Raw genomic sequence first — 26,987 nt, 5'->3', positions numbered from 1 at the left:
TTCCCAGAGTTGGGGGCTTGGCAATCTCCCCAAACAGAACGCTTTCGGAGGTCTCTAGGGAGGGACCGCAGATGGCCAGAAATCAAGAGTGGGGCAGCACAGGTGAAGAGATCAGATTGGTGGGGATGTGGCAAACTGACCTTTGGGCCCTTTCCCTCAAATCCCCACCAGGAAAGGGTTGGTCCTTGGGACTGGTCTGGAGAAAAGGTGCAAGCCAGATGCAGTTTCATGCCCAGCCCTCTCCCCTCCCCTTGGCCCTGCTTTATTATGGAAGGTGGGCATTAGAAAACAGAAGGAACACAAAAGCAGCCCAGGTTTCCATAAATTTTCTGGAATCTGGCCTCATCCTTCCATTAGAGGCCTCTACTCCAGGAGAACCTAGGGGGAGGGGCAGGGCAAGGGCCATCTCACTCGCCAGTTTACTCAGGAGCAGGAGGAAGAGGACCTTTTTGCTGCCTTCTCTGAGCTTTTAGATCCCCGGGTGATGCAAAGGGTAACGTGTATCCTCAAGACAGTCAGCAACGGCTTTCCCAGCACCTCAGCACGGTGGGAGACAGGATGGCAGGTGGCTTAAGTTGTTAACACAGGAGTACACAGCCACAAGGCTGTTGCCATTTTCACCCCACTCAGAGGGCAGGGTTCAACCACCCCCTTAATCATCAGAAAAGAGAGGAAACAGGTGCTTCAGCTGTTGTTTATTGACATACAGGTAGACTCTATAGCAACAGGCCTGGAGGCGGCTGCAGTAGTCGGGGAAATGGGAGGTGGAGGGTGGAGTGTTTGTCTGCAGCGGCAGCTAAATGGAGTGAAGGAACAGAAGTGCACAGTGCACAACAAAGGGGGAGTGAGGGAGGCTAAGGGGGTTGGAGAAGTAAGTAAGGGCCAGGGCCAGAGTCTGCTTAAACTGGAACCACTGCTTCATGCCCCATGCCCTAAGGCCCCTGCTCTTTGCTGATTCCAGGCCAGGGCTGGGAGTTCTCTGGGTATCCATTTTCTACAGAACTACAGGAGTACACAAAGGAAGAGAAGCAGGAGCTGTTGCCCTCTGGGGACTCCAGTCCTGCCTGCACCCTTCCTTCATCCCTTGCTTGGATGGGGATACTTGATGGGAGGTCCAGCTCTGAACTACCCCACCCAAGCAGGGTCTTAAAAACAGCCATGTTTCACAGAGGTGTCCCTGGGTCCCAGCCCACCAGTGCCACACACGGCCCCAAGTGAGCACTACAAGCATTTCTGGCCTAATGGATGGATTGAGGGAGGGGGATGGGATGGGGCTGGAGTAGGGGCTGCAGGGTGCATCACGGCACAGGCACTACGCGCATGGTGTTGGTGAAGCCGGAACCAGGGCGCCACCCGGTCAGCACAATGACCACATCTCCCTTCTTGAAGAAGCCTCGGGCTTTGCCTGGGGAAAAAGAGGAGAGAGGCGGGTGAGTAAAAATCATGCCAGGAAGGTATGCACCTGCAAGACGGCCCCACAATCAAAAATAGCAAGAAGGACAGGCAGGCCTTTACTTCCTTATACCCACAAGGTGGCGCCAGCCCCACAGCCCTGATATTTCCTTATCATTCAGAGCAGAGCTGGCAGGGACCTTTGGACAACATTCATTTTCTACTCTAGAGGGTGGAGAGCCCAGCTCAAGGTCACAGCTATAGCTGCTTCCTCTGATCCCACAACACTCTGCTCTTATACTGGACAGAAGCCATATGTGGGCTGCCCCACAATGCAGGAGCTCTGGCTAAATTTATGAAAAATCTCAATAATGAGCAGATGCTAAAGAATGAACAACCCTAGCTCTCCAGGATCCCTTGCTTTGGACCCCAGACTAGAAGAGAGTGAGGAGAGAAAATGGGTGGATCAGACCCTCCTGGTCTCAGCCCAGAGGCTTCAGGGAATGGGATGGAGGATTCAGAGAGAACATTCAGCATTAGAGAGGGACACCTTCCCCAACCCCCACCTCTAGCCCTTGCTTCCCAGCCACGCACCAACATTCATGGCCAAGTTCACCCGGAGGTCCACGTCCTCGGCCCAGGCCTCCTGCACTGGGTCCTTACACACCACGGGGAAGATGCCGCGGTACAGGTGGGCCTGGCGAGCTGTCTGGTGATTCCGGGTCACAGCAATGATGGGGGCTCGGGGGCGGTACCTAGCCACCTGATGTGCAGACCTGAGATGAGGGACAGGCAAGACCATTAAACAGTGTCCCAGGAAGCCCCTCAGGGCCTTTAGCAAGAGCTCACCCTCTAATCCAACTCACCATGCCAGCCTAAGGCTCTGACCAGTTCAGTATCTGCTCCCAAGGCTGGGCAGCCCCTCATCCTTTATCTTCCACAGCATATAGCTCTTCTTCACAGCTGTGCTCTCCATCTATGCTGCACCCCTCCCCACAGGCCTGGGCCTGGGGATCATGCTGACCCAGCCTGGTCAGGCTCACCCACTTACCCACAGGGCCCATAGTTGGCAGAACCCCCCTTCCCTGAATTTTTCCATTCTGGCACAGGGAGGCAGCCCTGCCCAACCTCACCACACCCATTTCTTTTGCTGCCAGCAACACTACATACAAGCCAAGCAGCATGTGAATAGCACCTGACTCTTGACATCTACATAAAACAGGAGCAGAGCCCACCAGTCCCCCTGAGACTTTATAACGCAAGCCTTCCCTTCTGCTGTGCCCTCTCCCGACCTCACATGACCCCTGAAACAGTCCCAGCAACTGGGCTGTAGAGCTCAAGTAAAACCCAAGCGAGGTTTAGAAATATAGGTGCTACCCAGGAGTCAAGACCAGGAGATTGGAGTGCTTAGCAGGGAAGGCTTTGCCTGTGGAGGCTCCTCTGGAGGGGTGAGGGCCCCCCCCCTTAAAACCCTAATGCCGGCACTTCTTTCAACACTGACACTATGCACTTGTAGCTGCAGATGTGTCTTAGGGGTTGGAAGGGCTTGCAGGGGGAACTGGGCCCCAGAAGGCAAGCTATGAGGGCACTCAACAGGTGTCAGGGAAACTTAAGCCATGTCACAGCAGAGAATGCCCTGCTTAAGGGCTGGCCTCCATACAAGGCTTTCGGAGGGAAGCAAGTGCTGAAGTCAGGACCCACTGAGTGAAATCCCAGAAGACTGGAGTTAAAAATAGCCAAGTAGCAAAGGTTGGACCTTTTCACAAAGGTCAACCCTAATGGTTGGAACTGTTTATTCTGAGCCCTCTGCTGAGGAAATCTGCATCTTGTGTCATGGTCCCACAGCAGCCCCATCTGCTGCTCCTCGGTGTTCCTTCCTCTCCACCCTCCTCTTCCAGGAAACCCTAGCTGCCCTGGGAGGAGCATATCGCCAGGCCCCAGAGCAAAGTTGATAAGTCAATGTCCCGAATTTGGAAGGGACCCCGAGTCTGAGGTCAAGCAGAGGCCTCGGCGTGGCTGCCCAGTCCCACAGTGCCAGCAAGACAGCACGGTGACCTTTCCTGGGCAGCACCCAATTACTTGTCTTTGGGACTCAAAGACAGATGGGATGAGTGCACCAACCAAAGCATGTAAGCAAGCAGCACTAACTTTCCAAACTGAACTTTTTAAAGAGCATGTAGTAACTAGAATAAGCAAAAGTGGTAGCTGATTATCTCCTACTTTTTGAGAACAGCTTTTAATGTTGAATAACCATTTGTCATCACTCTATCTATCTGTAGTTATGCAATTAAGTCTCTGATTCATCATGAAGATATAAACTTGATTTGGACCCAAACGGTCATCCTATGCGTGCTGCCTGGGGTCCCATCCTTCAGGCCCAGGGCAAGGGCTAGGCTCGCTCCCAGAGCCTGGCCAGTGGGGCTGGGGGAGCTCCTTCCCTGCAGGGTCCGGGGCGCAGGCAGAGGGGTCTTACCTTGGCTCAGTGCCATCTGAGCACCATTCAGTGCACTGCTCCCAGGACCCCCAAGGAAGGGTGCCACTGAGCGGGGCGTTCCTGGGGAGCCGCTGCCACCTCCTACCTGCCAGACTTGGTGAGGACGATTATGGCCCCACTGCAGCACTTGAAGGAGGCCTCCACGGCGCCCACGGCGGCAGCTTCGGTAGGGTCGCTGGTAATGGGCGCCAGGCGGCGGAGCTCCTCAAATAATTGCAAATGGTAGATGGCGGCCTCTGCCTCACGGGCAATCTAGGGGGGCAACATCCGTCCGGATGGACGAGAGGGGGACAGAGCTTTATCAGAGCCATGTCACACGGGAGAGGGAGGGGAAGAGTCGCACAGACAGCTGGTGAGGAACATGTCCCTGGGTGCAGAGGCCAAGAGGAGCCCAAACATTGGGGTGTGGGGCTAAGTGAGATCAAGGCTCCCCAGGAACCAGCCCTTCACCAGGTGCCTGTGACATTATGTCCCTACGGGGCTCAAGGACCCTGCAGTCCTGTCGTGCCCTGACCTCCCTGGCTGGCTTCCTGCAGATGAGAGAAGAGGTCCTGAGCAGAGGGCTAGGCCCTGGCTGTCTTCTAGAGCAGCTGGAGCAAGAGGCTGGTTATCCTACAGAGTTACCTGCTCTCGGGGCCCTACCTGCCAGACTCCGTCAGAACTATCAAAGCTGCCGCTAAACACTTATAAGAAGCCTCCACGCTGCCCATGGCCATGGCTTCCATGAGGTCTGTGGAGTGACTGGAGGCTCGCACAAGTTCTTCAAACAGCTTGCGGTGGAACATGGCTGCCTCAGCCTCACGAGCTATCTGTAAGGTTTAAGGAGGAGGGGAGGCAAGGAAGAGGGAAGGAGGAGGGGGAAAAAAAAAACGAGAGACAACAACATGGAAAGACAGAATGGGGAATTAATCAGAGAGGAAGGTACCTTAGGTTAATTGGCTAAGTCTGTCCTTTAGGCAGATGCAAAGAGGCAGGGTGATGGAAGCCCACTCAGGGAGGTGTGGTCCAAGCACTGACTGCTGCTGCTTCCCTTCCAACAGAAGGGAAATTGGGCCTTTTGATTTTGGAAGGACTTTTTGACTGGCGGTGGGAGACAGTATGGCAGCAGACCCTAGCGCCTTGGCATGGAAACATACATAGGCTGGGCCTGCATGGCTCCCTGGTAGGACTTGACCACGCTGCCTCATGACACAGCTCACAGGAAGGAACAGGCCTCCTTCCTCACATGGCTGTCTGGTTACCAACCGGGCTTCCTGCCGGCCTCCATGCATTCATGGAGCACTTGCTTGGCTTCAGGCACAGGGACGCTACGAGCCTTTGCAATGGCCTGCCATGGAAGCACACAGAGCTGCGCTGGGAAGCTGGGTCAGACAAAGCCAAGGCCACGTGGCTTGACCACGTTCTAAACAGGCAGGTGGAAAATCGGTGAGCTGTGAGGGGACACACTGAACAGCCATGTGAAGAGACAGGTGCCTGTGGAAGCATGCAGGTAAGTGTAACAAGACATTTCATTAAAATCAAGTGATTAAAACACCCAGGAGAAAGCCACTGAGTTATTCACAGACCTGCTCAGACCAAGAAATAGAAAGAAAATGTAAGCTTAGAGGTTATAATGCAATTACCAGCACCTTAGAGAATGATGGACAAGGGACAATTGGTAATGCCATCTCATTAATCAGATAGGATAAGCAGATGAGTGGCAGAATTTGCTCGGTTATTAAAGGTTTTCTCCCTGCAAGAATGGAAGGCATGCAGCCCACAGGACAGGGGATGTGACAGGAAAGAGAACCATACCTGGTATTGCCTAACCCTTAGTTATGGGATATTGACTGCCTCGGTTAGATATAGGAGAAAGCAGTGGACAGTTAAGAGGGGAAGCTGCTGGCCAGTGTTAACTGGTGACATGGACAGGAGAGGCCTGCACTGCCTGGCCCAGACTCCATAACTTATCTCCTGAGCAGTGCTATTCAGTCCCAGCCTTGCAGTTCTAAGGTGTCTGTTCAAAGGAAAGACAGGGATATGGAAAAACATACATGGATTCAAAGCCCAGAGCCTGATGCCTCGTCTCTGGCCTCTGCACAGCCCCCACATGGAAACCTGTCCTGATCTCCTGCTAGACGAAGCACCATATTGCAGAGGAGAACACGGGTTTTAGAGCCAGATGATCTGGGTTCAGACTCAAGTCCTATCATCAGGGACCCTCCTCTATAACAAGGGGTGACTTCTATCTCACTGAAGTTATGAAGATTACATCAATCTACACAGGAAAATTTTGGCAGCAAAATTTAACTCTAAGGTTCTAACTAAACATATCTCGCATCCCAGGGACAGGGATTGGTCTCTATCAATTTTGTTATGGGCAAACCCACCCAGGAGGCCAAGGACAGCCCAGAGAGCCTCTTTAGTCAAGATGTCTTGTTTCACCACTGAAAAAGCGATTTAGTGTAAAAAATGATTTAGTCATATCTTCTTTGGAAGCTACCAAAGCCTAATAATTACACAGAAAGTGAAGGAAAAAAGGATCCTATCTAGTCCAGGGGTTCCTATGGGGTATGTGTGTGGGGGGTAAATTTGGGTGGAATGCAGGGGAGAGGGTGTCACACAAAGGGCACAGGGTCTTTTGTTGGCTGAAAAGCAAATAAAAGCTTAAAGAAACACCATTTCAGGTTAACAGGCAAGTTCATTCACTGAGCTATATCGACAGTGACCTGGGACTGCTCTGAAAGTTCACTTGCTTTCTCAGCTCTGATAGCTGATCCCTGCACTAACTCTTCAGTAAGCTCTAGAGCAGGAGCAGACACAGGAACCCAGCCTCAAGCCCTGAGAAGCAGCCAGGCTGTGGGACACAGCTTAGTGGGAGAGCCCTGAAAAGCTAGGTCCTAGGGGAAAAGGACGAGTGGCCCTCAGGGCTCCTCCAGATGCTCTCACCCCAGAGCCAGCCAGAATCAGTCATCCCTCCAACTGTCTCTATTTGTGGCCCTGTCACCCACCACTTAAACCCCACTTTGTAGTCTGAGGCGAGTGCAACAGCTCAGCAAAGCAGGCGCTGCTGCAGGCACCATGCAAAGCCAGCTCAGTCGACTCAGCGTGGGCAACAGACTCCAGTGCAGGCCGCAGGCCCAGGCTCCTCCTGCAGGCGGAGGCAGCTGGCTTGGGACAGGTGTCGAGTCAAAACAGAAGCCAAACAAAGAACAGCTGGGAGCAGGAGCCTGTGGCCTTTTCCAGAATAGGGCAGAGGTACTCAGGTCCTCTGGGCTGTCCAGGGACAGATAGATAGCCCAGTACTGGAGCCAAAGGAAGAATTCACAACCCTGAAGACAGGAGTGAATTGTGCTACGTCTGCTGAAGGAGGCCACCTCCAGAACAGAAGGAACTGGGAGAGGGGTGTGGGCAGGAAGGTAGAACAGAAAAAAAATAAGACATCTCCATGCCCCCAGCACACATCTCCTCACTCTGGCTTGTGACTTGACAGATAAAACCCTGTAGGCATAGAAGCCTAAAAGGTATTGCTCAGTGCCAGAGCACACCTCCATCCCAGCCCAAGCCCAAGCTGAGCTGAGCGGGAAGATGGCAGGCTGAGAACTCACCAGGTGCTGCATGCGAACAGCCTCCAGGGGGTAGTCCCCTTTGGCCGTCTCTCCAGACAGCATGATGCAGTCAGCTCCATCCAAGACTGCATTGGCCACATCACTGCCCTCAGCCCGGGTGGGACGGGGCTTCTTGATCATGCTCTCCAGCATCTGGGAGGGGACAGAGTACTCGTGAGACGTGGCCTGGACTGTCTCCGGACACAAACGACTGCAGGCTAACCCCCCTAGAGAGCATGTATGTGCAGACAGAATGGCTTTGTGTAGGGATGTGGGGGAAAGGGGGTATGTGTGTGTGTTATGTGAGACGTGGAGCAGGGAAGAGATGGGAGAGACCCGGTAGCCGCCAATGCTTCCCCGTGCAAGGTTGTAAGCTCCAGGAGAGGCACATGCCTGCGTGGCACAGATGACAGGCTTCCCAGCTCGGTTGCACCGCCCAATCATCATCTTCTGGGCAAGGAAGACCTTCTCTGCAGGAATCTCAATGCCTAGATCACCACGAGCCACCATGATACCATCGCTGGCTTCTAGGATCTCATCAAATCTGACAGGTAAGTTGGAAAGAGAGAGAAGTTATATGGAATAGGGGCCAGAAGAATGGTGATACAAAGGACGTTTTCCTGGGATTCTCTGACTCAGCCGTCCTTGCACCAAGACAAACACCCATGCATGAAGTCATCATGGGTACATGGAGGTGGTGGGTCTTCCAGCTACCTCAGTACCTCAAAGAGGGTCGACAGTTCTGCTTTCTGGGATTCGTCGGCACCAGTGTGGACACTTTACTGGGGGAAATGGAAGGGAGTGAGGTCTATTCCAAAGTCCCAGGGTCCCATTTCCTCTCCATCTCCTTCTTATGAGGCCCCTCTTAAGGTGTTTCTCTACCACCTCCAGTCCAGTCCCCGCTTTTGGAGCAAAGGGAACCCAAGGTGGTTGACTGCTCCTGACACAAAGGTTCATGGCCTCTTCCACCCAAGGACACCTGAGGGCTGCTCCTTCAGGGGGCACCTCCAGCTTTCTGAAGGCAAGGGGATATGGCTTTGCTTGGCCTGGAGACAAGGTCAGCAAGTACCCATGGCTTTTCTGGATGGCAGAGGGAGGACCCCAAATTTCCCAGTACTAAGGACATCTACACAAAGCTAAGGTGGGCAAACACACATACTGAACCCACACAAGCAGGTCAGGGGGTCACAGCACTGAGCTGTGTTTCTAGAAAGGAACCAAAGAGGAAGTGATGCCACCAAGCTGGCTATGCTCATGGGGCTCTACCTGGTGAGCAATGGGGAGGTGGAGGAGATGAGCTGGGACAACCTGGACCTGGAGGAGAATGGCATGCTTCCCCCTAGGAAGCTGATACCATGCCAGAACTGGCCCATCCCAAGCCACGGCCAGTGAAGACTAGGAGGCCACATGCTTTGGTGTCAACCCCAGGCCCTGAGCTTCCACGTGGCTCCCAGGGGAGGGAGCACCCCTAAGAGTCTGCTGCCTTCCCTGTGGGTGGCCCAATTCTAGCAAACACAGGCTGTGTTAGGAGCACAGCGTGATGGCTCCCAAACTGGGAAGCAGTGGCCCTGGGCTCTCCGGTGCTGGTCCTGGGGCCTAGGAACAATGTCAAGATACCAGCATCCTCATAAATGAACCCTTCCACAGAAGAGAAAATCATGGACATGGAGAACAGGCTTGTGGCTCCAAGGGGGAGAGGTGGGAGTGGGATGGACTGGGAATTTGGGGTTCATAGATGCAAACTATTGCCTTTGGAATGGATGAGCAATGAGATCCTGCTGTATAGCACTGGGATCTATGTCTAGTCACTTGTGATGGAGCATACGATAATGTGAGAAAAGAATGTATGTGTGACTGGGTCACCATGCTGTATGTAGACAACTGACAGAACACTGTAAACCAGCTATGATGGAAAAAAATAAAAATCACTAAAAAAAAAAAAAAAAGATACCAGCATCCCAATCACCTAAGTTATTGGTTTGTTTTTCCCCCTTGAAAAAACCAACACTTTCCACTCCCCCTCTTAGGATGTTCTGATTCAGTGGCTCTGAAATAAGCTTGAGAGCCTCTAAGTTGATGGGCAGGGAGGCAGGTATTTACAGGGACATCTTGCTCTTCAAAGAGCTGGGCCGGGGGCTGAAGGAGGCAGGGGAGAGGCAGGAGGACTAACCTCCGAACTCCCTCGTGATTCTCGATTTTGCTGATTATCTTGATGTTCTTTCCTTTCTCTCCCAGGACCTTCCTGACTTCATGGACGTCGGCCGCCTTACGGATGAAAGATGCGAACACCATATCCACGTCCTGCTCCACCCCAAACTTCAGATCCTGGATGTCCTTCTCGGACACGGCAGGCAGGTCCACAGCAGCTCCAGGAAGGTTCACACCTTTCTTGCTGCCCAGGAAGCCGCCGTTCTCCACCTCCGTCACCAGGAAGTCAGGACCTGTGGGAATGGAGTAGGTGGGGTGGCAGGGCCATGGGGGCCACGTCTTCCCCAGGAAGCAGGCTCTCTCCAGGAGACAGAACTGGGTGACAGCACGTGGTGGGTGCTGGAGCCACATTGCAGGGTTCACATCCACACTCCACTAGCTGTGTAACCTGGGGTTAAGTCAGTTAACCTCTCCATACCTCAGTTAAATAGAGATAATAACAATATCTACTCATAAGGTGTTTGTTTGCTTGCTTTTGGCTGCACCTGAGACATGCCAAAGTTCTGGGACCAGGAATCAAACCTGTGCCACAGGAGCGACCTGAGCCACGATGACAGATCCTTAATCTGCTGTGCCACCAAGGAATTCGTGTTGTTTTAAAATTTAAACAAATTAATATGTTAAATGCTTAGAGTAGTACCTGGCACTGAAGTGTGAGCTATCAATCACAGGCATACTGGAGTCCCAGACATGCCACACTGGGGAGATGGAGGAGAAAAGCAGAAAACCTCAAGTAGTGCGGACAGGGAGAAAAGAAATCCTCTCATCTGCTTCCCAAGAGGTACGACAGAGCTGCTTTTGAGGATAAGGAGTTTATTATAAAAGGAATTCCTGAGGATGCATGGATTCAATCTTGCTGCCAGCCAACCCACCACCTTCCTATCTTCTGCCAAAGAAAAGAGATGGGAGCTGCCTCTAGACAGTTAGACCCTGGCTCCCATATATACCTTTCTGCTTCACCAGCAAAGAAATAAGTCCATCATCCACGTAGACCTTGCTGCCCACATCCACCACCTTGCAGATGTTCTTATAGTCCAGCCACAGGACATTCTCGTCACACTTTTCCATGTAGGCATTATCCAGGGTGATCTTGAGCGTGGCTCCTTTCTTGAGCTCCACCTCAGCAGTGCCGCTCTGCAGACAAGAGGAAGCCACAGGTCCAGAGAAGCCAGGCCCTCCTGGCAGGAGAAGAAAAGCTTTCCTCCAGGGAGCAAGGCTCAAATCTCAGCTGGAAGTAACAATAAAGCTTTTTTCTTTGGAAAGAAATGATCCCATTGTCTAACTCAGTATATTTCAAGGAAATGACCCAAGAAAAACCCACAAGGTTTTAGTGATACTATTTCATGATAGGGGAAAAGAGACAAGTTGATCCCAAAGGTTAGGAGAGTCTTGGAAGCAAGTTTTGAGAGTAAAAAAAATCATTCCTTCTGGGTATTGTTTCTAATCAAAGTAGATCAAAGTTTTTTGCAGTGATGGATAAAACTCATGTATAGACCTCAGCTCTGAGAAACAAGGCTTCCGGGTGGGATAGGCTGCAGAGGATGTCTCTGGGGCCCCAGCTCCTTCCCCCCTCCCCCAGGATACTCACGCCCTTGATGAGCCCGGTTCGGATCTCAGGTCCTTTAGTGTCCAGGGCCACAGCCACTGGCCGGTAGAGAATGGGATCTGAAGCAAAGCTTTCTGTAGCCGCACGCACGTTCTTGATGGTCTCTGCATGGTACTGGGGGAAAGGAGGGAGAAGGATAAGCCACCTTCCCTGCCCCAGGGTGGAGCACCAGAGCTGAAGCTGAGCACTCAGGAAAGAGCTGTGGACGGACGCTCTGGACCCCTGTCGCCATCGGCTAGTCTCAGCGCCGCCCACTCACCAAGCACCTTCCACCCACCTCTACCACAGCACTCCCCCGCTCTCAGGGCCAATCTTAGGAACTTTTAGACTGCCACCTAAACCCTCAGCAAATAAAGCAGACACTTGGGCTAAAAGACCTAGGACTTATGTTTGGAAAATACCAGTCTGGTGGCCATCAGGGTCAGACTGACAGATTTGGTAATTCTGAGCTGTTCCTCTATTGATTATGACCGCACTTCAAACTCAGTTATTTACTCAAGCTAACAGTGGTCCAAGCTAAATAACTCATTGCAGAGGTCCTACAGACCTGGTTCTGATAATCACTTCCTCGAGTCTCAAAGTGCAAAAGGCAACGGTGGGAACACACCTTTCTCTGAACTAACTAACCCTTGCTATTCTCACTTGCAACAAATCCTGGTTTTAATCTCACCTGTGAAGCCCTTTCTCTTTTTCTTTTTTTATTGTTATTTCCCTCAACACACTTTTTTTCCCCCACTATACAGAATGGGGACCCAGTTACACATACATGAATACATAATTTTTTCTCCCATTCCTTTTTCTTTTTCCATTTGCCACAACTACTTGACTAAAAAGGGACTCAGAGGCAAGAAGTCAAAAGCTCTTAGATAAGAGTTATTGAAATGACACTGCTGATAAAAGTCTCCCAACTCAGCACTTTATGGGCCTTGTCATTTAACCACCACCGTCCAGGAGAGTGGCACGCACGAGGAGGGGACTGGGGCGGGGTGGCAGTGAATTCCATCAAACCAACACTGTCCTTATGGAAGGTTCTACATTTAGTTTGTTCAGAAGTCTGTATTTCTGGCCCACATGGCACAATGGGACCACACAATCAGTAGGAACACATCTTGCCAAAAGTGGGGTTTAGAGGTGCTATGGCAAAGCTGTCAAAAGATCAGATGCTGTAGCAACAACAACCCCACAAAAAGATCAGATGCAGACACTGGAGGTCCCATTGTCACAGTGAGGGAGAGAAAGCCATTCCAATGTTCTGCTTAGAAGAATACTGAAAACTGTCATGAGCTGGAAAAGGATGTTCCAACTGCTTGTCAAAATAAGACTGCTTACGTTATATAATTAATATTAGAACAATTTCAGATCAGTTTCTAAAATGCCGATCCCAGGGACAACCCACTTCATCCTGGTCAAAAATCTCAAAATAAATCCACAAGGCAGGCATGGGTTTTTGTTTAAATCCCGTCTCATCTTGGAATGAGAGTTAAAGCACAGAGAACCTACAAAAGCCTCTTGGAGTTAAAAAAAGCCAAAATCCCTGAGCCAGCCCCCTTCCAGCAGGTGCACCAGATACCACTGGCCCTTGCCATTTCAGAGCTGTGTGGTGTTATTTTACTGGATGGAAGAAGCCATAAAGCCTAGCTAAAGGTCAACTTCTTAAAATCTATTTCTGCTCCTTCCCCTGCACACAGGCCAGCAGGAGCAATCAATAGTGAACTGACCTTCACTGATGTCTTCAGCTCTCTCCGTGGACTAAGCTAATACTTGCAGGAATGCCCAGTGACTTCCTGCTGAGGACTCCCTGCCTTTGGAAAATTACAGAATGCCACCACAGACGTATCAACCTGCCCGAGGGGCCTGCTGAGCACGGTTCCTCTGCACTTGGTCAGGCCCTTCTGACATTTGGAGGCTGGATACCTGCCAGACCATAGGCTGCTTATGAAATATGGGTTAGGGAACCTCCAATGAAGAGCCTCATGTTTCCAGAAAGGAGGAATTCAGCTCTTGGATTGCACCTTCTAAGCCTTTATTTTTAGTTTAAACTTAACACCAACTGCCAAATGCCAGAGGGCAACCCCTCACCACTTGACCTTATGGGGTAGCATTTTCTTTATCCTGAATAGGAAATACAGAGATTAAGAGTGAGAAAAATTTATCTCATCCATTACCCTCTCATCAGCCCATGGTCTGTGGTTGAAACTGAAGGTCTTTTTAAAAGGCACTGTCCCTCAGGGAGCTCCCACACTCCTCAAAATAAATTTGTTCTGAACTTGGGAACAGAAGCATGAGGGAGTGCTTCCCAATAGCTTCTACCTCGACCCCAGGTAAGGTCCCACAGGTCAAGTCTGCTCATAAACAGCCCCAGCTAAGATATTCCTACCAGGCTCCTAGGGAAACATGCTGGCTTCTTTATTTCAATGTACCAGAATCCCTGGGAAGGGAAAGGCTGGCAACACAATGCAGATGAAGTGGGGTAGGATACACCAGACGGTGTTAGAGCATTAGACTCAGTCCTTCACTGGCAACAGTGGAAACCCTTCTCCTGGACCTGCCCAGTTTGTCTTGGGTCTAAACTTGGCCAGAATCAACCTGCAAGGTGAGCCATTGGTTCATCACTGCAACACAAGCTGTTAGAGAAATGCTGGGGTGGGAATGTCAAGCCCCATGGCTTAGAGGGGTTTCCAGAGAAACTCTCCCACACGTTCCTTACTGAGGGCTAATGGAGCTCAGCTGTGGGGGAGAACCATGGCCAATGACAAAGCAGGTCTTGTTTGCTAGAGGAGACTTGGCCACTTGAGAGGGCAGGAGGAGGAGAGGGGAAAGGAGCGTGAGGATGGGCTGGTGAAGACAACCTTCCCACTGGCTGTAAACCAATCTTTCTTGCCTGGTCCACCGTGGCTAAATGAACATGGCATCTCCCGCCCTGTTGCCCACAAGGTGCCCCAGTGGCCAAACTGTCCGGCAGAGGCTCACCTCATGAGTTCCGTGAGAGAAGTTCAAACGAGCCACGTTCATTCCAGACTTAATCATCTCCTTCAGTGTCTCCACTGATCGGGAAGCTGGGCCTAAGTTAAAAAAAATTAAAGTGATTAAGTATTAATTATTCAAAATAAGAATAACACTTTAAGTTTGCTTCAGTATAAGAAGCAAAAAAAAATTTTTTTCCCTCCCCTTAAACTTTTCCTCCCCCAAATAACTCCTAATTCTTTTAGGAAAGCCTAGCTAAGACTAGACCAGCGCTCTCTGCACTCCCTGAAGCCCACCCAGATGTCCAGCTACAGAGTCTCAGTTGTACACAGCATGTCAAGATCTTTCCCAGGTAGGTTTCTGAGATGTTCCTACAAAGATCCACTAAGGAAGATACCCTCTAAATTTCACCTTTATCATAAAGCATAGAGCATGCGTAGAGCATACCAGTACCTCACTGTAAATTCCTATGACCTCAGTACCCATAAGGATCTTTTTAGCATCTCACTCAGCACCCAGGTTTGCTACATTTATTTAGTCTTTCCAGGAGAGAAAAGATCCCTGTCTCATGAAGCCCTTGTTTCCAGGGGAGGGGGGCACCCCCACTCACCGATGGTACAGATGATGCCGGTGTTCCGGGCCGTGATGGGTGGCGAGTCAATGTCCAGGCGGCACATGTGCTCCAGGAACGTGTCAGCCATGGCCGCGTGCAGCTGCTGGGTCTGAATGAAGGCGGTCCCGGCATCACTGTGGGGCTTCGGCATGGCTTCTGAGGTCTTGGGTCCAGAGGAACTGAAGAGAGAGAGGGATCAGTCTGAGAGGCCTGGGATGGCTAATATACAGCTTGGCACAGGAAGCCGTTTCCTGCTTACACATTAACTCAACAAGCACGCTCTGTGCACAGGCCACAGGGAGCCCTGCCACGCTCTGGCTGTGTGGGTGCTCCTCAGGTAGGTCCCCAGGCTTGTCACCGTGAGCAAGTGGAAAAGACCACAAAGAAACAAGTTAAAAAGCATGGCCAACACAGGGGACTTCCCAGGCATCCACTGTAAGCATACCACCCTCACCCTGGGCTAATCCTATAAATATCATTTTAAATGCACTGAAGGAAGCTGCAACCAATCTCCCAGTGATATCAACAACTCACCCCTAGTTTAGTACCTTGGTCAAACTAGATCTTTGTACAAAAAGCTGTCTCAAAGCTACAAATACCTGCTACAGGATAGGGCACCCACACTGCCTCTTAACAATCTACACCCAAACCCAAAGTGACTTTCTTAATCATGGAGATAACCACCATCCAGGCATTCTTCCTAGTTCTGGAGTCCAAGGTTTTCACTAACCCACAGGACTACATAAGCACATTCCTCAATTCACCCTAGGCTGGAGAGGAGGTCCCAGGCCACGGACAGGCAATAAAAACCAGTCCCAGGAATCTGTACCCAACCCCATCCTGTAACTTTTGGTCAGGACTTTAGGACATGCGAAGCAGTTTGCATCAAGCCAACGATAACCACAGTGGCACTATCTGATTCTAAAATTACTACAGTTACATTAACAGGACAGTTGCAACACGAGGAAGTGAAGGTTGCTTGTTAAATCCTCTCCACAGCAGATCTTCTGATGCACCAACCCGATTGCCTTTCTAAGTCTGACAAGCACACCACCCCGAGTAACAAAGACCATCTGTTCCAGGTAATTAATCAGCACAGGTCACCCTCCTGACAACTGCCCCAACCTTTGCTTTTCTTCATTACTTACAACTAAACTCACTCAGCCGGTTAGCTAGCTGATTATAGACAGAGACCTGAGAAGCTTCTGGGCAGCATTTGAAGAACCATCAGGCAAGGATGTGAGCCAGAAGCTTGACACGCCTCGTCAGCAGACCATCTCTCTCCTCAAACCCTCAGACCAAGGGCTACTCCTTCTCAAATCCCCGTGCCTGGGTGCTTCACCCAGGCTCAGAAAAACAAGCCAAGCCCTTCTTCTGCCCTGTCCCACCTCCTCCTAAATCTCAGGGCTCCAAATCAAGGCACCCCTACATTTAACCCCGCCTTTTTCTCCTCCTCCATCCCTAACTTTGTAGCCTCTTTGGGTGGCTTGAGCAGAGCCTGCATCTAAGTCGATCTCTGCCACTTCCTAGAAGTCAGGTAAAGCCCAAGAAGTTTTGAGACCAGTTGTGAGTGAATCTCCTGCAAGCTAGTGAAAGCCAGTGGCTACAAGTCCTCAACTACAGACACACAAGCCTTGGTGTGGCCTCCCAGTGGGAGAAGCCATCCAGCCTGGGGGCTGTATTGTGACCTCAATGAGTAGGCTAAAGTAACCAACCCCACTCTTCTTAAAACTCATCGGTTGGATCTTCGCTCTACCTGAGACATTAGGGTCTCTTGCAAAGACCTGGCTGGGGCTACTGATTACTGTTCATACCTTGTGTTCTCAGGGCTTGGGCTTCCGGTGATATAATGCTCTTTTGTTGGTTCAGGGTGGCTCCTTGGCCCCACTTGCAAAGACTGCTCAGATCTGAGAAAGGTTTGCCCTGCAGAGCTGTACAAGGATCAAGGTAAAAGCTGAGTGCAACTAAGGCTCTCTGGGGTAATAGAGAAATTACCTTAATAACCAGGTATCCAGGTAGTAGTTGGCAATAGCTGCTTCTAGAGATTCAGCCATGTTATAAAGTAAAACACAGAAGCCTCCCAAGAAAATACCAAGAAACTGATTAACAGAAAATTTGCAGGCAAAACTGAGTTCTTATTGGTCCTTCTGTGGGACCATCTCTTTGGTATTAGGCTTATCACTCCCCTAATACTCCAAAGACTGCTCTCCTTTAAAGTCTCTTTAGGACTTCCCATTGTGGCTCAGCAGTAACGAACCAGACTAGTATCCATGAGGACTTGGGTTTGATCCCTGGCCTTGCTTAGTGGGTTAAGGACCCGGCGTTGCCGTGAGCTGTGGTGTATGTAGGTCACAGACGTAGCTCAGATCTGGCGTTGCTGTGGCTGTGGTGTATGCCAGCAGCTACAGCTCTGATTTGACCCCTAGCCTGGGAACCTCCATATGCTGTGGGTGTGGCCCGAAAAAAGACAAAAAAAAAAAAAAAATCTCAGAAGAACCTGGTCCCTCCCCTTTGGGGGAGAGTAGGGGAAGGGTCACTAAATTAAACATACAGAACAGGACTGGAAGGATAGTTACCAAATTACTATCAGCATGTTATCTGGGTGGTAGGATCACTGTAAATTGCAAATTTTTCTTCTCTTATTAAAAAAAGCTTACTAATGTGAAATACTTTCATAATAAGATAAATTACAAATGTACCTCTTCCAAAAATGATAGATTTACAAGCATCCTGGTAAAAGTGTTGGAAGCGAAAGCAATGAGAAGTTCCCAGTTCCATTAGTCCATCGCTGCTCTATGCACTTCAGGAATACCGTTTAAACATGGCCTTGGTGGAATAATGCACCTTAAGCCCTAGGTCACAAAGGCACTGCAGGATAATTTCACTGACTTAAGAAGGTCAACCTTGATCCCTTTCAGAACCTCAAAGGGGTGGGGGGGTTGGGGGACAATTAATACAGTCCATAGGACAGTTCTCTGCCAAAAAGCCTGTTATGTGCCCAAACCCAGCAAACTTCCTTTCTTACGTAGTCTGTCCTCAAGCATCAGAGGAAAATATTTGTGATAAGAATGTTCTGGTAGGAGTTCCTGTCATGGCGCAGTGGTTAACGAATCCGACGAGGAACCATGAGGTTGCGGGTTCGATCCTTGGCCTTGCTCAGTGGGTTAAGGATCTGGTGTTGCTGTGAGCTGTGGTGTAGGTTGCAGATGTGGCTTGGATCCCGCGTTGCTGTGGCTCTGGCAAAGGCCGGCAGCTACAGCTCTTATTTGACCCCTAGCCTGGGAACCTCCATATGCTGCAGGTGCGGCCCTAGAAAATACAAAAAGACAAAAAGACCAAAAAAAAAAAAAAAGAATGTTCTGGTACAGAAGGGCCGTCTCAAGGACATAGAGCAGATACAACTATACTGCACTCAAACACTAACCCTATTTCGTCATCTTGAATTAAATCTGAGGTCTAAAAGCTCTCATCTTTTGCTCACCCAGGCTATTAAGGACAAAAACAACAAATGAAATTTTGTTTGGCCTTTGAGTGGATTTACACACCAGCAATCAAAAAAACCTGGCTTGTCAGCAAGTCAGTCCAAACTCCTACAAGATCTCAACATGTCCTTAAAACCCAGACCAAACCAGAGACCTCATGACTCATGCCCAGGTCATCACAGGTCTCCCTCCCCTCAGACTCCACCCCAGAGTCTCCCTTACAGGGAGAGTCAGGGCTCTCCTGCTTGTCTCCAAGGTCCTCCACCTACACCACCCTCTGGGGTCTCCCCCAGCCCCAGGACAGCAGCCTTGGCCCTGGTTTCTCAAGGCAGGTCTCTGCAAAGAGCTCCCCTCCCCAACATCAGCTGTCAGGACAGTGCCTGCCAGCACCCAAGGCCCAGCCCGCGCCAGGCTGACTCATTCCTTCATCCTCCTCAGGAGGCACAGACATGCAGAGCCAACCTCAAGCCCGCAGTGGAAGCCGGGCATATCCACTGATGGCAGCACATGCTGTGCCCTGTCCAGGGAGCCTTATTCTTGAGCCTGAGCCCCTGCAGTAGGATCTTCCTTAGAGCCATTTCTCCTCTGTGAGAAATGAGACACCATCAGAGGCCTTGGTGGGGGCCAAAACGATAGAGCAGGCAGCCAGCTCAGCTCCAGCGGCCCCTATTCCCACCTTTCATCTTAAGTGGCTGCTGGTTCTCAAAAACTAGTTTTGTTGTCAGACACAATCCTTTGGTCACTTTTCAGAAACCAAAGGGTGAAAACCATATAAGAAAAAATGCCCAGCATTCCTGCCACGGTGCAGTGGATTAAGAATCCGACGGCAGTGACTCGGGTTGCTTCGGAGGCTCGGGTTCAATCCCTGGCCCAGAGCAGGGGATCCAGCATTACCACAGCTGCAGCATAGGTCACAGCTGAGGCTCAGATTCAATCCCTGGCCTGAAACTTCCAGATGCCACAGGTGCAGCCAAAAAAAATTTTTTTTTAAATAAATTAATTAATTAAAAATACCCAGCATGTCACTTAGAGCCAGTACTGTTGGCAGGTTGTGCTGGGAAAAGTCATGCTTCACTCAACCAATTCTTTCCTTTATAGGGGCCCAAATCATTCCGCCCTAGTAAACCAGCATGGCCTAGGAGCCCGCATCTACTTAAGCCAATCTTCCACTAGCCAGGGCTCTGTGTACCAATTCTGCTTTGTTGCCCATCTCACCACAGAGACTAACCCAATGATGACGGCACCTGATGTCCACAGCTGTTCCTTGTTGCAACATCAATTTGCTACCCACAGCTCCATGTCTCCAAGCCAGCATGAAGGCCCGATTTCCACACCTTCAGAACTGCAGCATTCACTAGAAAGTTTGCATCAGAATGTGCCGGACTCTGTTCCTAGATGATGGAGCAGAACATAATTCCCAAGACTGGCCCCAATCTGACAACAGCAGCACTAAGATCAACATGGGTGCTGCGCCAGCCACAGAACCTAGTAAGGTCTTGAGTGAATGGCTGTTCATCCTCACATACAGTTAGAGTAATGATGACAGTATATTTGCATATGGAGTGGGGCCAGGACATGCAGTTTTTAGCCTAAGAAATGAGACTATTAAGTCCATTCTACCCTCAGCAGGCCCCATACCAAAAAGCAAAGTCTGGTGTTACTAGGTTACATAAAATGAGCCCACCTATAGGTTCAAGTAAAATTCCCTTGCTCTTTTATTCAGGGCTAGAAGTCGACTTAAACTTTATAAGCAGGAGCCCAAGGCCCTATTTCAAATCTGAGGTTGAATAAGTCATAAAAGCTGATACTAAATGGGCCCACCCCCAACAGGACCACTCAACTCCAGGGCAGGAAGTCCCAAGTCACAGAAATCTTGCTGTCCTCAGGTATCAAAGATTTCCTGGTTTGATCACAGACACTAAGAGCAGAGAACTGGTTTCAGTCTAAAGGAGGAAGTTTAGATGAAATTTTTGCTGTGTTGTGCCCCTTATGAGGCTTAAAATTATAAGGCGGTGTCTGAGGGCAAGATATTTACACTCTGGAAGCAGCAAGGGATCTGCAACCCTGATTTAGAGCCCTTCCAAGTCAGGTACAACACCAGGATGCCTGAGGGCCTCAGCAAAAGGGAGGCACTGGCTCAGCATTTAAAGGAGGAACTGCTCGGCATCACAGCTGTTGGGAGAAGGGGGGATGGAAGGAAGAAAGAGCAGTGCCAGCTCTGAGAGCACTGACCTAGTTAGTAAGCCTGGTGTTCCCTATAGTGACTGTCGTAGGTTTGCTTCTATTTTGTTTTGCTTTGAACTAAAGAAATATTAACATCTGTATTTCTACCACCCAGAACTGACCATTAACATTTAGCCAAATTTTCTCTAGACTCTTAAAAATAAGTTCATTTTCCTCCATCCCCAGGTCCCTCCAGTCCTTCCACACCCCAGCATAAACTGTGATAACCAACCACTGTCATGAACTTCGTATTTTTCCAGTTCATTTGAGGGTGTCTGTATCTATACTGAACTCCATTATATTATATAAAATACCCTAAGTAGTGTATTATAAGGTACCATCCTACAACTTGCCTTTCCAGCACATTTAAGATCTATCCAGTTGGTATACAGATCTAGTTAACTTGTACGAACTGCTATACTAGTCCATTGTATGACTAGTCCATTCATCTATGCATTCCCTTACTAGTTGGTCATTTCCCCCATTAAACCAAAATTTTCCTCATTAATCAATACTCTCCTAGTACATGTGTCCTAGTCCAGACGTGAGTTTCTATACATCCAGAAATGAATTCCTGGGTCACAGGGTAAGTTTACTTTCTACTTTACTAAATATTGCCGAACTGCTCTCCAAAGTGGTTATATCCACTTACAATCAACCAGTAAAGGGAGCTCTTGCCTCCCTACACCTTTGCCAACACTTGACACTGTCAGACTTTTAAAACATTTGCCCATCTGATGGGTGCCATGTGTTAATCTGCTCTCTAATGTAAAAACAGAAGAGGGATACTAGATTACCAGGATGGTTTTGTTTACCAAGTTTTTACTCTTCTGCCTCTTAACTAGATCAAAACTCCATGATTCCTCCAAAATGCGCAATTTTCTTTGTCTCCTATACTAAGCCTGACTCAGCGGACTAATTATTTTAAACTCATCACCCAAGACAGAGGAGATACCAGTTGTCTAAAGTTAAACAAATATTATCTACCAGTTGATTAAGTGTTTGGAAGGGCTGGGGCTCCCTTCAGAGAATTTTTTTCCCCCCTGGATCAGCTGAGCTGGTCCTTACTTTGAAATGCTATGACCAGCAAGCTCAATGCTCTATCATAGCGGCTCTTGGCATCTCCCCCACCAGAATCCTTGTCTGACTTCCAAATACAGCTTGCTGGCGTCAGGAAAGAGAGGCTTACAGCTCCCCAGGAGTTCTGCCTATGGACAGAGTGGGGGAGGTGAGTCCCAGAGGCCACCAGAAGTACTGCAGCCTGGCCTCCCTCCTACGTGCAGACTGGCACAAACCAATGTAGGAAAAATGGCTGCAAGGGGCGGAGCTGAACCACTTGGTGGCCCTGCCAACCTCCCCTCCTAAGCTGAGCAGTCATACCAGGAGGCCAAAAAGTCTGACAGAGGCTGCACATTGCACTCACCACCCACTCTGGATCACCTTCCCAAAGCAGTTTCTCTAACAAAGCCCCAGATAATCAGCCTATTTGTTTATCGTCTAAGGCTGGCTCATGGTTAAAAGAAAAAAGAAAGAAAGAAAGAAAGAAAAAAAAAGTTCCCAGAAAGTATGGTAGTAGTCTTCATTTAGCTCTGCTCCTCTTCATACCAGAATTGATGCTAAAGTGAGGACTCAAGGTCTTATGAGAACTTTTATGAAATAAATCACTTATATTATCTCACAAGATCCTCAACAAAGTTACAAGAAAACTATTGCTTCTAGCATGGGATGACTCATTCTTGTGGTGTACCAGTTAACTGGGATTGGACTGTGGATATTTTGAATGATTCAGAAATAAAGATAATGTCAGATGAGTCATTTCCCACTACCTTCACCTAAGTCTCAACTCTTAGCCAAAATAACACACCCTAGCTTGCCTTCATAAAAGCTGAAGCAAGTTAAAACCACTGCAGTGCAAGTTCGTAATGCAAGAGTTACATCTTTTCTACCTTCCTGCTCCCAACCATTTCCTCATTTCTCCCACTGCCTCAATATTAAGAAATAAACAGTTTTAAGACATAAAATGGCTTTTCCTGTGACCCCCGCATTATGTCACAATACTCAGGGCAAAGAAGCACCTCCCAAAAGGTGCTAGTTCTGCTTGGAGTCACTTGCCAAATCACTGAGGGTGCAATTCTTAAAGACCCAATAGTGCTCTTGGTTAAACTGTGAATTCAACACTAAAATCATCTGCTTTTAATGCAGTGCTTAACAAGAGAGCAGTGTCCTAGAAAGAAGACTAATGTCCATATATTTTGGCTCAAGTCCAGTAATTCAGAAGTGAGTTAAAGGACATTCTTAAAGTCATTGTTATTCATATCCACTACAACTTTTATTCCCCAAAGGGTTACCATGCCCACTGCATAAGGCTCAGGAATTCAGGTGCACAGATTATATTACCTGGGCATGGGGCTCTGCCGTGCTGCACCTAAGCATTAGGGCGGTATAGCGCCTGGGGACCTGCACTAATCATTTTTCCACTTAGTCGAGATACTTAACTGAGGGAAATTCATGCTTCATTTTTTGACTCACTGAAAGGGGAGAGGGGAGTTTTTAAGCCTGTGGAAGCCTATAGTGCAGTTTCCCCACTCACCCAATGAAGACAGTTCTCTTAAAAGCAGATATATTCAAAGGTTGAGCCATTGTCCCCAAAGCCTTCCCCTCTCCCCCACAGACCAGGTGATGGGTTACACTCTTCCCCTCAGAACAGCCCCACTGCATTCCCAGCAGCATCCTCAGGCAGCCTGAGGGCAAATTATTTGCTAACAATGCTGCAGAGTCCTGACCTAAACTGTCCTCTGTGCCTCAGGAAGTGGCCACACCCTTGCACAGCCAACAAGGAGCTACTGTCCTTTGCCTCCAATCCTAATCTCACACTCACCAGCTGGCTAAGCAGGTCCTAGAACCCTACCTGGAGTAGGTGGGAGTGGAAGGTGAAGATAGATTACCATCCCCAGTTGCAAATTTGATTCTACTCTTGTAGCCAAACATCAAAGGCTAAAATCATCCCCCTCCTTGCCTTTCTTTGTCCAGAGGTCCCCATTTTCAGGAGACCAAAGAGCCGCTGTTGCAAGCGGAGTTGCAATGTAACATTATTAGTTACTTTGTAAACACTGTACCAGGATCCCTGAGGGGACTGGTTTCCAGGAGATGTCTGGTATTTAGAGAGCCTGACTCTCAAAGATTAACTCTGAGGGTTTGGGGATGGCAGGGAGAAGAAGAACCCTCATGCTCAGTTATGGATTAAGCAATTGCACTCAGTGACCAAAAGAATACATTTAGGAGTTCCCATCGTGGCTCAGTGGAAACGAATCTGATTAGTATCCTTGAGGCTGCAGGTTCGATTCCTAGCTTCACTCAGTGGGTTAAGGATCCAGCATTGCCATGAGCCATGGTGTAGGTCGCAGACACAGCTCGGGTCTGGTGTGGCTGTGGCCTAGGTCAGCAGCTACAGCTCTGATTTGACCCCTAGCCTGGGAACCTCCATTTACCCCGGGCACAGGAGTATAAAAAGCAAAAAAAAAGAAAAGAAAAGTATACATTTAGAGCCATCCCACAAGAGATTAGATACTGCACTGAGTAGTCAACATATTTCCATGTAGTTGTGTACAAAGCAATCCTTTCATCAGGAGGAAAATGCTACAATTTATATGTGGGAAACTGTGGTGCTGAGGCTGAATTCCCTCCATTACCCATAGCAGTATGTTAATGAGTTAGATCTGACTCTAAAAGCCTATTTCCAAGTTCCCAATGCCACTATCATGTCTGGACCTTAACTATCAGGCACTGCTTGTGCAAGGGCTGGGGGGTGGGGGGTAGAATCAATGTTCTGGGTTTGAAGAACACAGATATGAAGCCAAGGCATACCTTTCCATTACTGGGTCTTTACATAACCTTCAGATTGGAAGGTGCTTTCCTGCTTCTTCAAACCCAATGTGATACCACCTTATAAGGCCTCCGGCCGCCCTCCCCCCTCAACCCCACAGGGAGTGTGTACCTTCCTCACAGACTTTAGCACTGTGTCCCCTAATTAGATTGTGACTTCCCTGGGCTATGACCATTCTAGCCATCCTGGTTTCCACACCCCTTCCCCAAACAGCCCTTTGCACACTTTACATACTGAGTGGATGCAGTACTGGGCACCAAACTCTTGACAAATTCCTCCTCTCCCCATAACCTGCTCCTGGCCCCACCCCGTGGCCTCCATGTTCTACAATCGGGAGTATCTGTTAACGTGAAGCAGAGGCCAGGAGCCAGGTGACTGCCTCCAATGTTAAGAGGCCCCCGAGCAGCATGCACAGTCTTATCAGGCCAGGGGTGATGCCTGGCCAGTAACGGGCCGGAAGGTCAGTAGTTGGTGATCCCGCGGGGCGGGGCGGGTCCTGGGCCGCTACGTGCAACCCCGCCGCGGCGGGATGGAGTCTTGTAACCCTCTTGGAGCTAGTGCAGCGCTGCTGTCGCCCCATCTTATTAAGGACCGCACAAAACAGGAACACGCCACAGGGCAGCCACCCTTTCTTCCTGTGCAGTGGAGAAGGCCAAGGGTTATGTAACCCTTTAGCGGTGCCGGGCGCCGCTTCTGCATCCCGTGGCCGCACACGGGAGCCTATCCCGCAAACCACTGTACTTCGCACAGTGACCCCGGGACGCAGGTCCGTGGCTGCAGGAGTGCCCAAGACTGAGTGAGGAACCGCGATGGAGGAGACAGAACTAGATGTGAGGCCAAGGGGCGGGGGCGGGAAAGCAGGCGGACGTGACTAGAACAGAAGAGGAGGGGCGAGGACGCGGGTGGCGCGAAGGAGGGTGCGGAGGAGAGGGATGCGGAGGAGAGGACGTGACCAGAGAGGAGGGGGAGGGGCAGGAACCAGGCATGAATGCGGGTAGGCATGTGGAGGGGACCGAACCTGAACGGAGGAGGGACCAGGGAGTGGAGCTAGAGGAGTTTCAAGGAAAGCATCAGAATGAAGGGGGCACAGTCAGGTTGAAGACGAGATGCGAGTATTAAGGGGGAAGGGGAGGAGGCGAACATGGGAGCAGAGTAGAGAAAGGAGAAACGAGGAGGGTCGAAAGGAAAGGACCAAATTAGGTGAGAATAAGGGGAAGAAGATGAGGATGGGACCAGAAACAGAAGGGAAGGAAAAGGAGGAGAGGTTGGAACCAGAATGGGGGTGGGGGAAGATGAAGGACTGCGGCAGGAAAGGAGCTGGCCAACCCATCTGCTTTCCGAAAAAGCAGGAGCTGGAGGGTTTTGAAAAAGAGGCCCTAGGCGCAAGCAGCTTTTTTCCTCTCTTCCGACCCCAACCGGGTGACTCCAAGATGCCCAAGTTCCTGCGCTGTCTCCGATATGGGTGCCCTGTGTGCGTAGGCAGGCCAAGATTCCGCACTGGCCGGGCAGATGGAGCCCTAGTGGGGACAGATGGCCCAGTGTCTCCCCCTGCTCACCTCCGACGTGGTCCGGCTTAGGATGCGATGCTCGCAGAGACCTCTGGAGGCTCACGACGCGTCGCTCCAATGCGGGAATCGGCTGCCTCAGCCTCAAGGTTATCTCCACTGCAGGGCCGCCGCAATCCCTCCGCCGCCCCGCCCCACACCCAATCCTGGCTCCCCTCTCGCAGTGCCCCGCCCCTCTGCGTCCTCGCGGGGCACAGTCACCTTCTGCAGGAAGTGCCGCTGAGGCAGAACAGGCAGGCAGGTTGCCCTTTTGGGGAGGACTACATTCCGTGGCGGAAGGACACATTACATAAAATACTGAGCATTGACATTCCGTAGAGACCAATGGGGAAGCGGCGAGGAGCAGGACCCGCCCTCGGAGTGCCGAAGACCTCCCTCCCAGACCTCCCGGCGCCCAAGGCCACCTGTTGCCGCCAATTTGGGATCCTGGACCAGCGCTCTTCGCTTGACCTTTGGCCCAGGCCACCCCAGCTGAGCTACCCTGGTCTACCCAAATTTATGGGTCCCTGGACAGCATTCCCCAAGTCCTGTCCTGCGACTCCCCGCCCCCCACTCCGCCCGGGTGCCCGCCCCAGCGCGCACCCTGGAGACCAAGCCGAGCTGCAGGTTGAGGAGCCTGAGAGGGTATCAGAGGTGGGAAGGGACGGAGACAATGGGCCGCCTTCGAAAGGGCTCCGACACTGGAACTGGGGTAGGGAGAAATAGAGAGGGCGGAGTTTGCGTGGAGCGGGAGCACAGGAGCACGAGGCCCTTTTGTTCTTAGGGCTAGAACAAAGGACAAGTTGGGCCAGGCAAATGCTTTGGTGGGGACTGGAGTCCAGCAGACAGTAGAAAGTGAATACAAAGTTTTCGTGCAGAACTCAACCAACAGGAAATACAGTTAGACTTAGATCCCGTAATCTCTGCTGGAATAAGCACTTCTGTTTTCAATTTTGTGCATTTAAATCAATATTGTTGGAGGTTTTTTACA

At 50.1% G+C, this 26,987-nt stretch overlaps 1 protein-coding gene across 21 annotated transcripts; it reads right to left on the bottom strand.

Moving 5' to 3' along the window:
• Nucleotides 1-678: 678 nt before the first annotated feature.
• On the bottom strand, nt 679-26,081 carry LOC146401656 (pyruvate kinase M1/2). 21 transcript variants are annotated; one of them, XR_014810579.1, is made up of 14 exons: nt 26,009-26,081; nt 19,591-19,737; nt 18,809-18,931; nt 16,679-16,795; nt 14,862-15,043; nt 14,258-14,349; nt 11,270-11,401; nt 10,629-10,815; nt 9,644-9,914; nt 7,867-8,017; nt 7,474-7,626; nt 3,972-4,695; nt 1,987-2,168; nt 679-1,405 (listed from the first exon to the last, which is right to left on the bottom strand). XR_014810579.1 is itself a non-coding variant. In XM_084968872.1 (14 exons), exons 3-14 carry the CDS (start codon nt 18,922-18,924, stop codon nt 1,299-1,301), a joined length of 1,857 nt encoding a protein of 618 aa, XP_084824998.1. In that variant the 5' UTR covers nt 18,925-18,931; nt 19,575-19,737; nt 26,009-26,081; the 3' UTR covers nt 679-1,298. The 21 variants fall into 21 exon arrangements, 19 of the variants coding, with proteins under 19 accessions (XP_084824998.1, XP_084824994.1, XP_084824995.1 ...); XM_084968872.1 differs by having other exon boundaries at nt 4,529-4,695; nt 19,575-19,737; XM_084968868.1 differs by having other exon boundaries at nt 4,529-4,695.
• Nucleotides 26,082-26,987: the final 906 nt, after the last annotated feature.

The sequence above is a fragment of the Sus scrofa genome, chromosome 7 (genome assembly GCF_054392235.1).
Source record: "Sus scrofa isolate SSC_HxYL_T2T_F1_AM1 chromosome 7, Sscrofa_HxYL_maternal_Yorkshire_Landrace_v2.0, whole genome shotgun sequence".
Taxonomy (NCBI): Eukaryota; Metazoa; Chordata; class Mammalia; order Artiodactyla; family Suidae; genus Sus; species Sus scrofa.
This window is presented reverse-complemented; position numbering and strand designations above follow the sequence as displayed.

Bases quoted from the DNA above. Each gene is read 5' to 3' on its own strand.
- LOC146401656 (XM_084968868.1), bottom strand. From the start codon at position 19,661: ATGCTGGCTTGGAGACATGGAGCTGTGGGTAGCAAATTGATGTTGCAA. The intron at 11,402-14,257 runs GTGAGCCTCTGC...CCTTTCCCCCAG, and splicing joins TCTCTCACGGAACTCATGAG to TACCATGCAGAGACCATCAA. The intron at 4,696-7,473 runs GTGAGTTCTCAG...TAAACCTTACAG, and splicing joins CTGTTCGCATGCAGCACCTG to ATAGCTCGTGAGGCTGAGGC.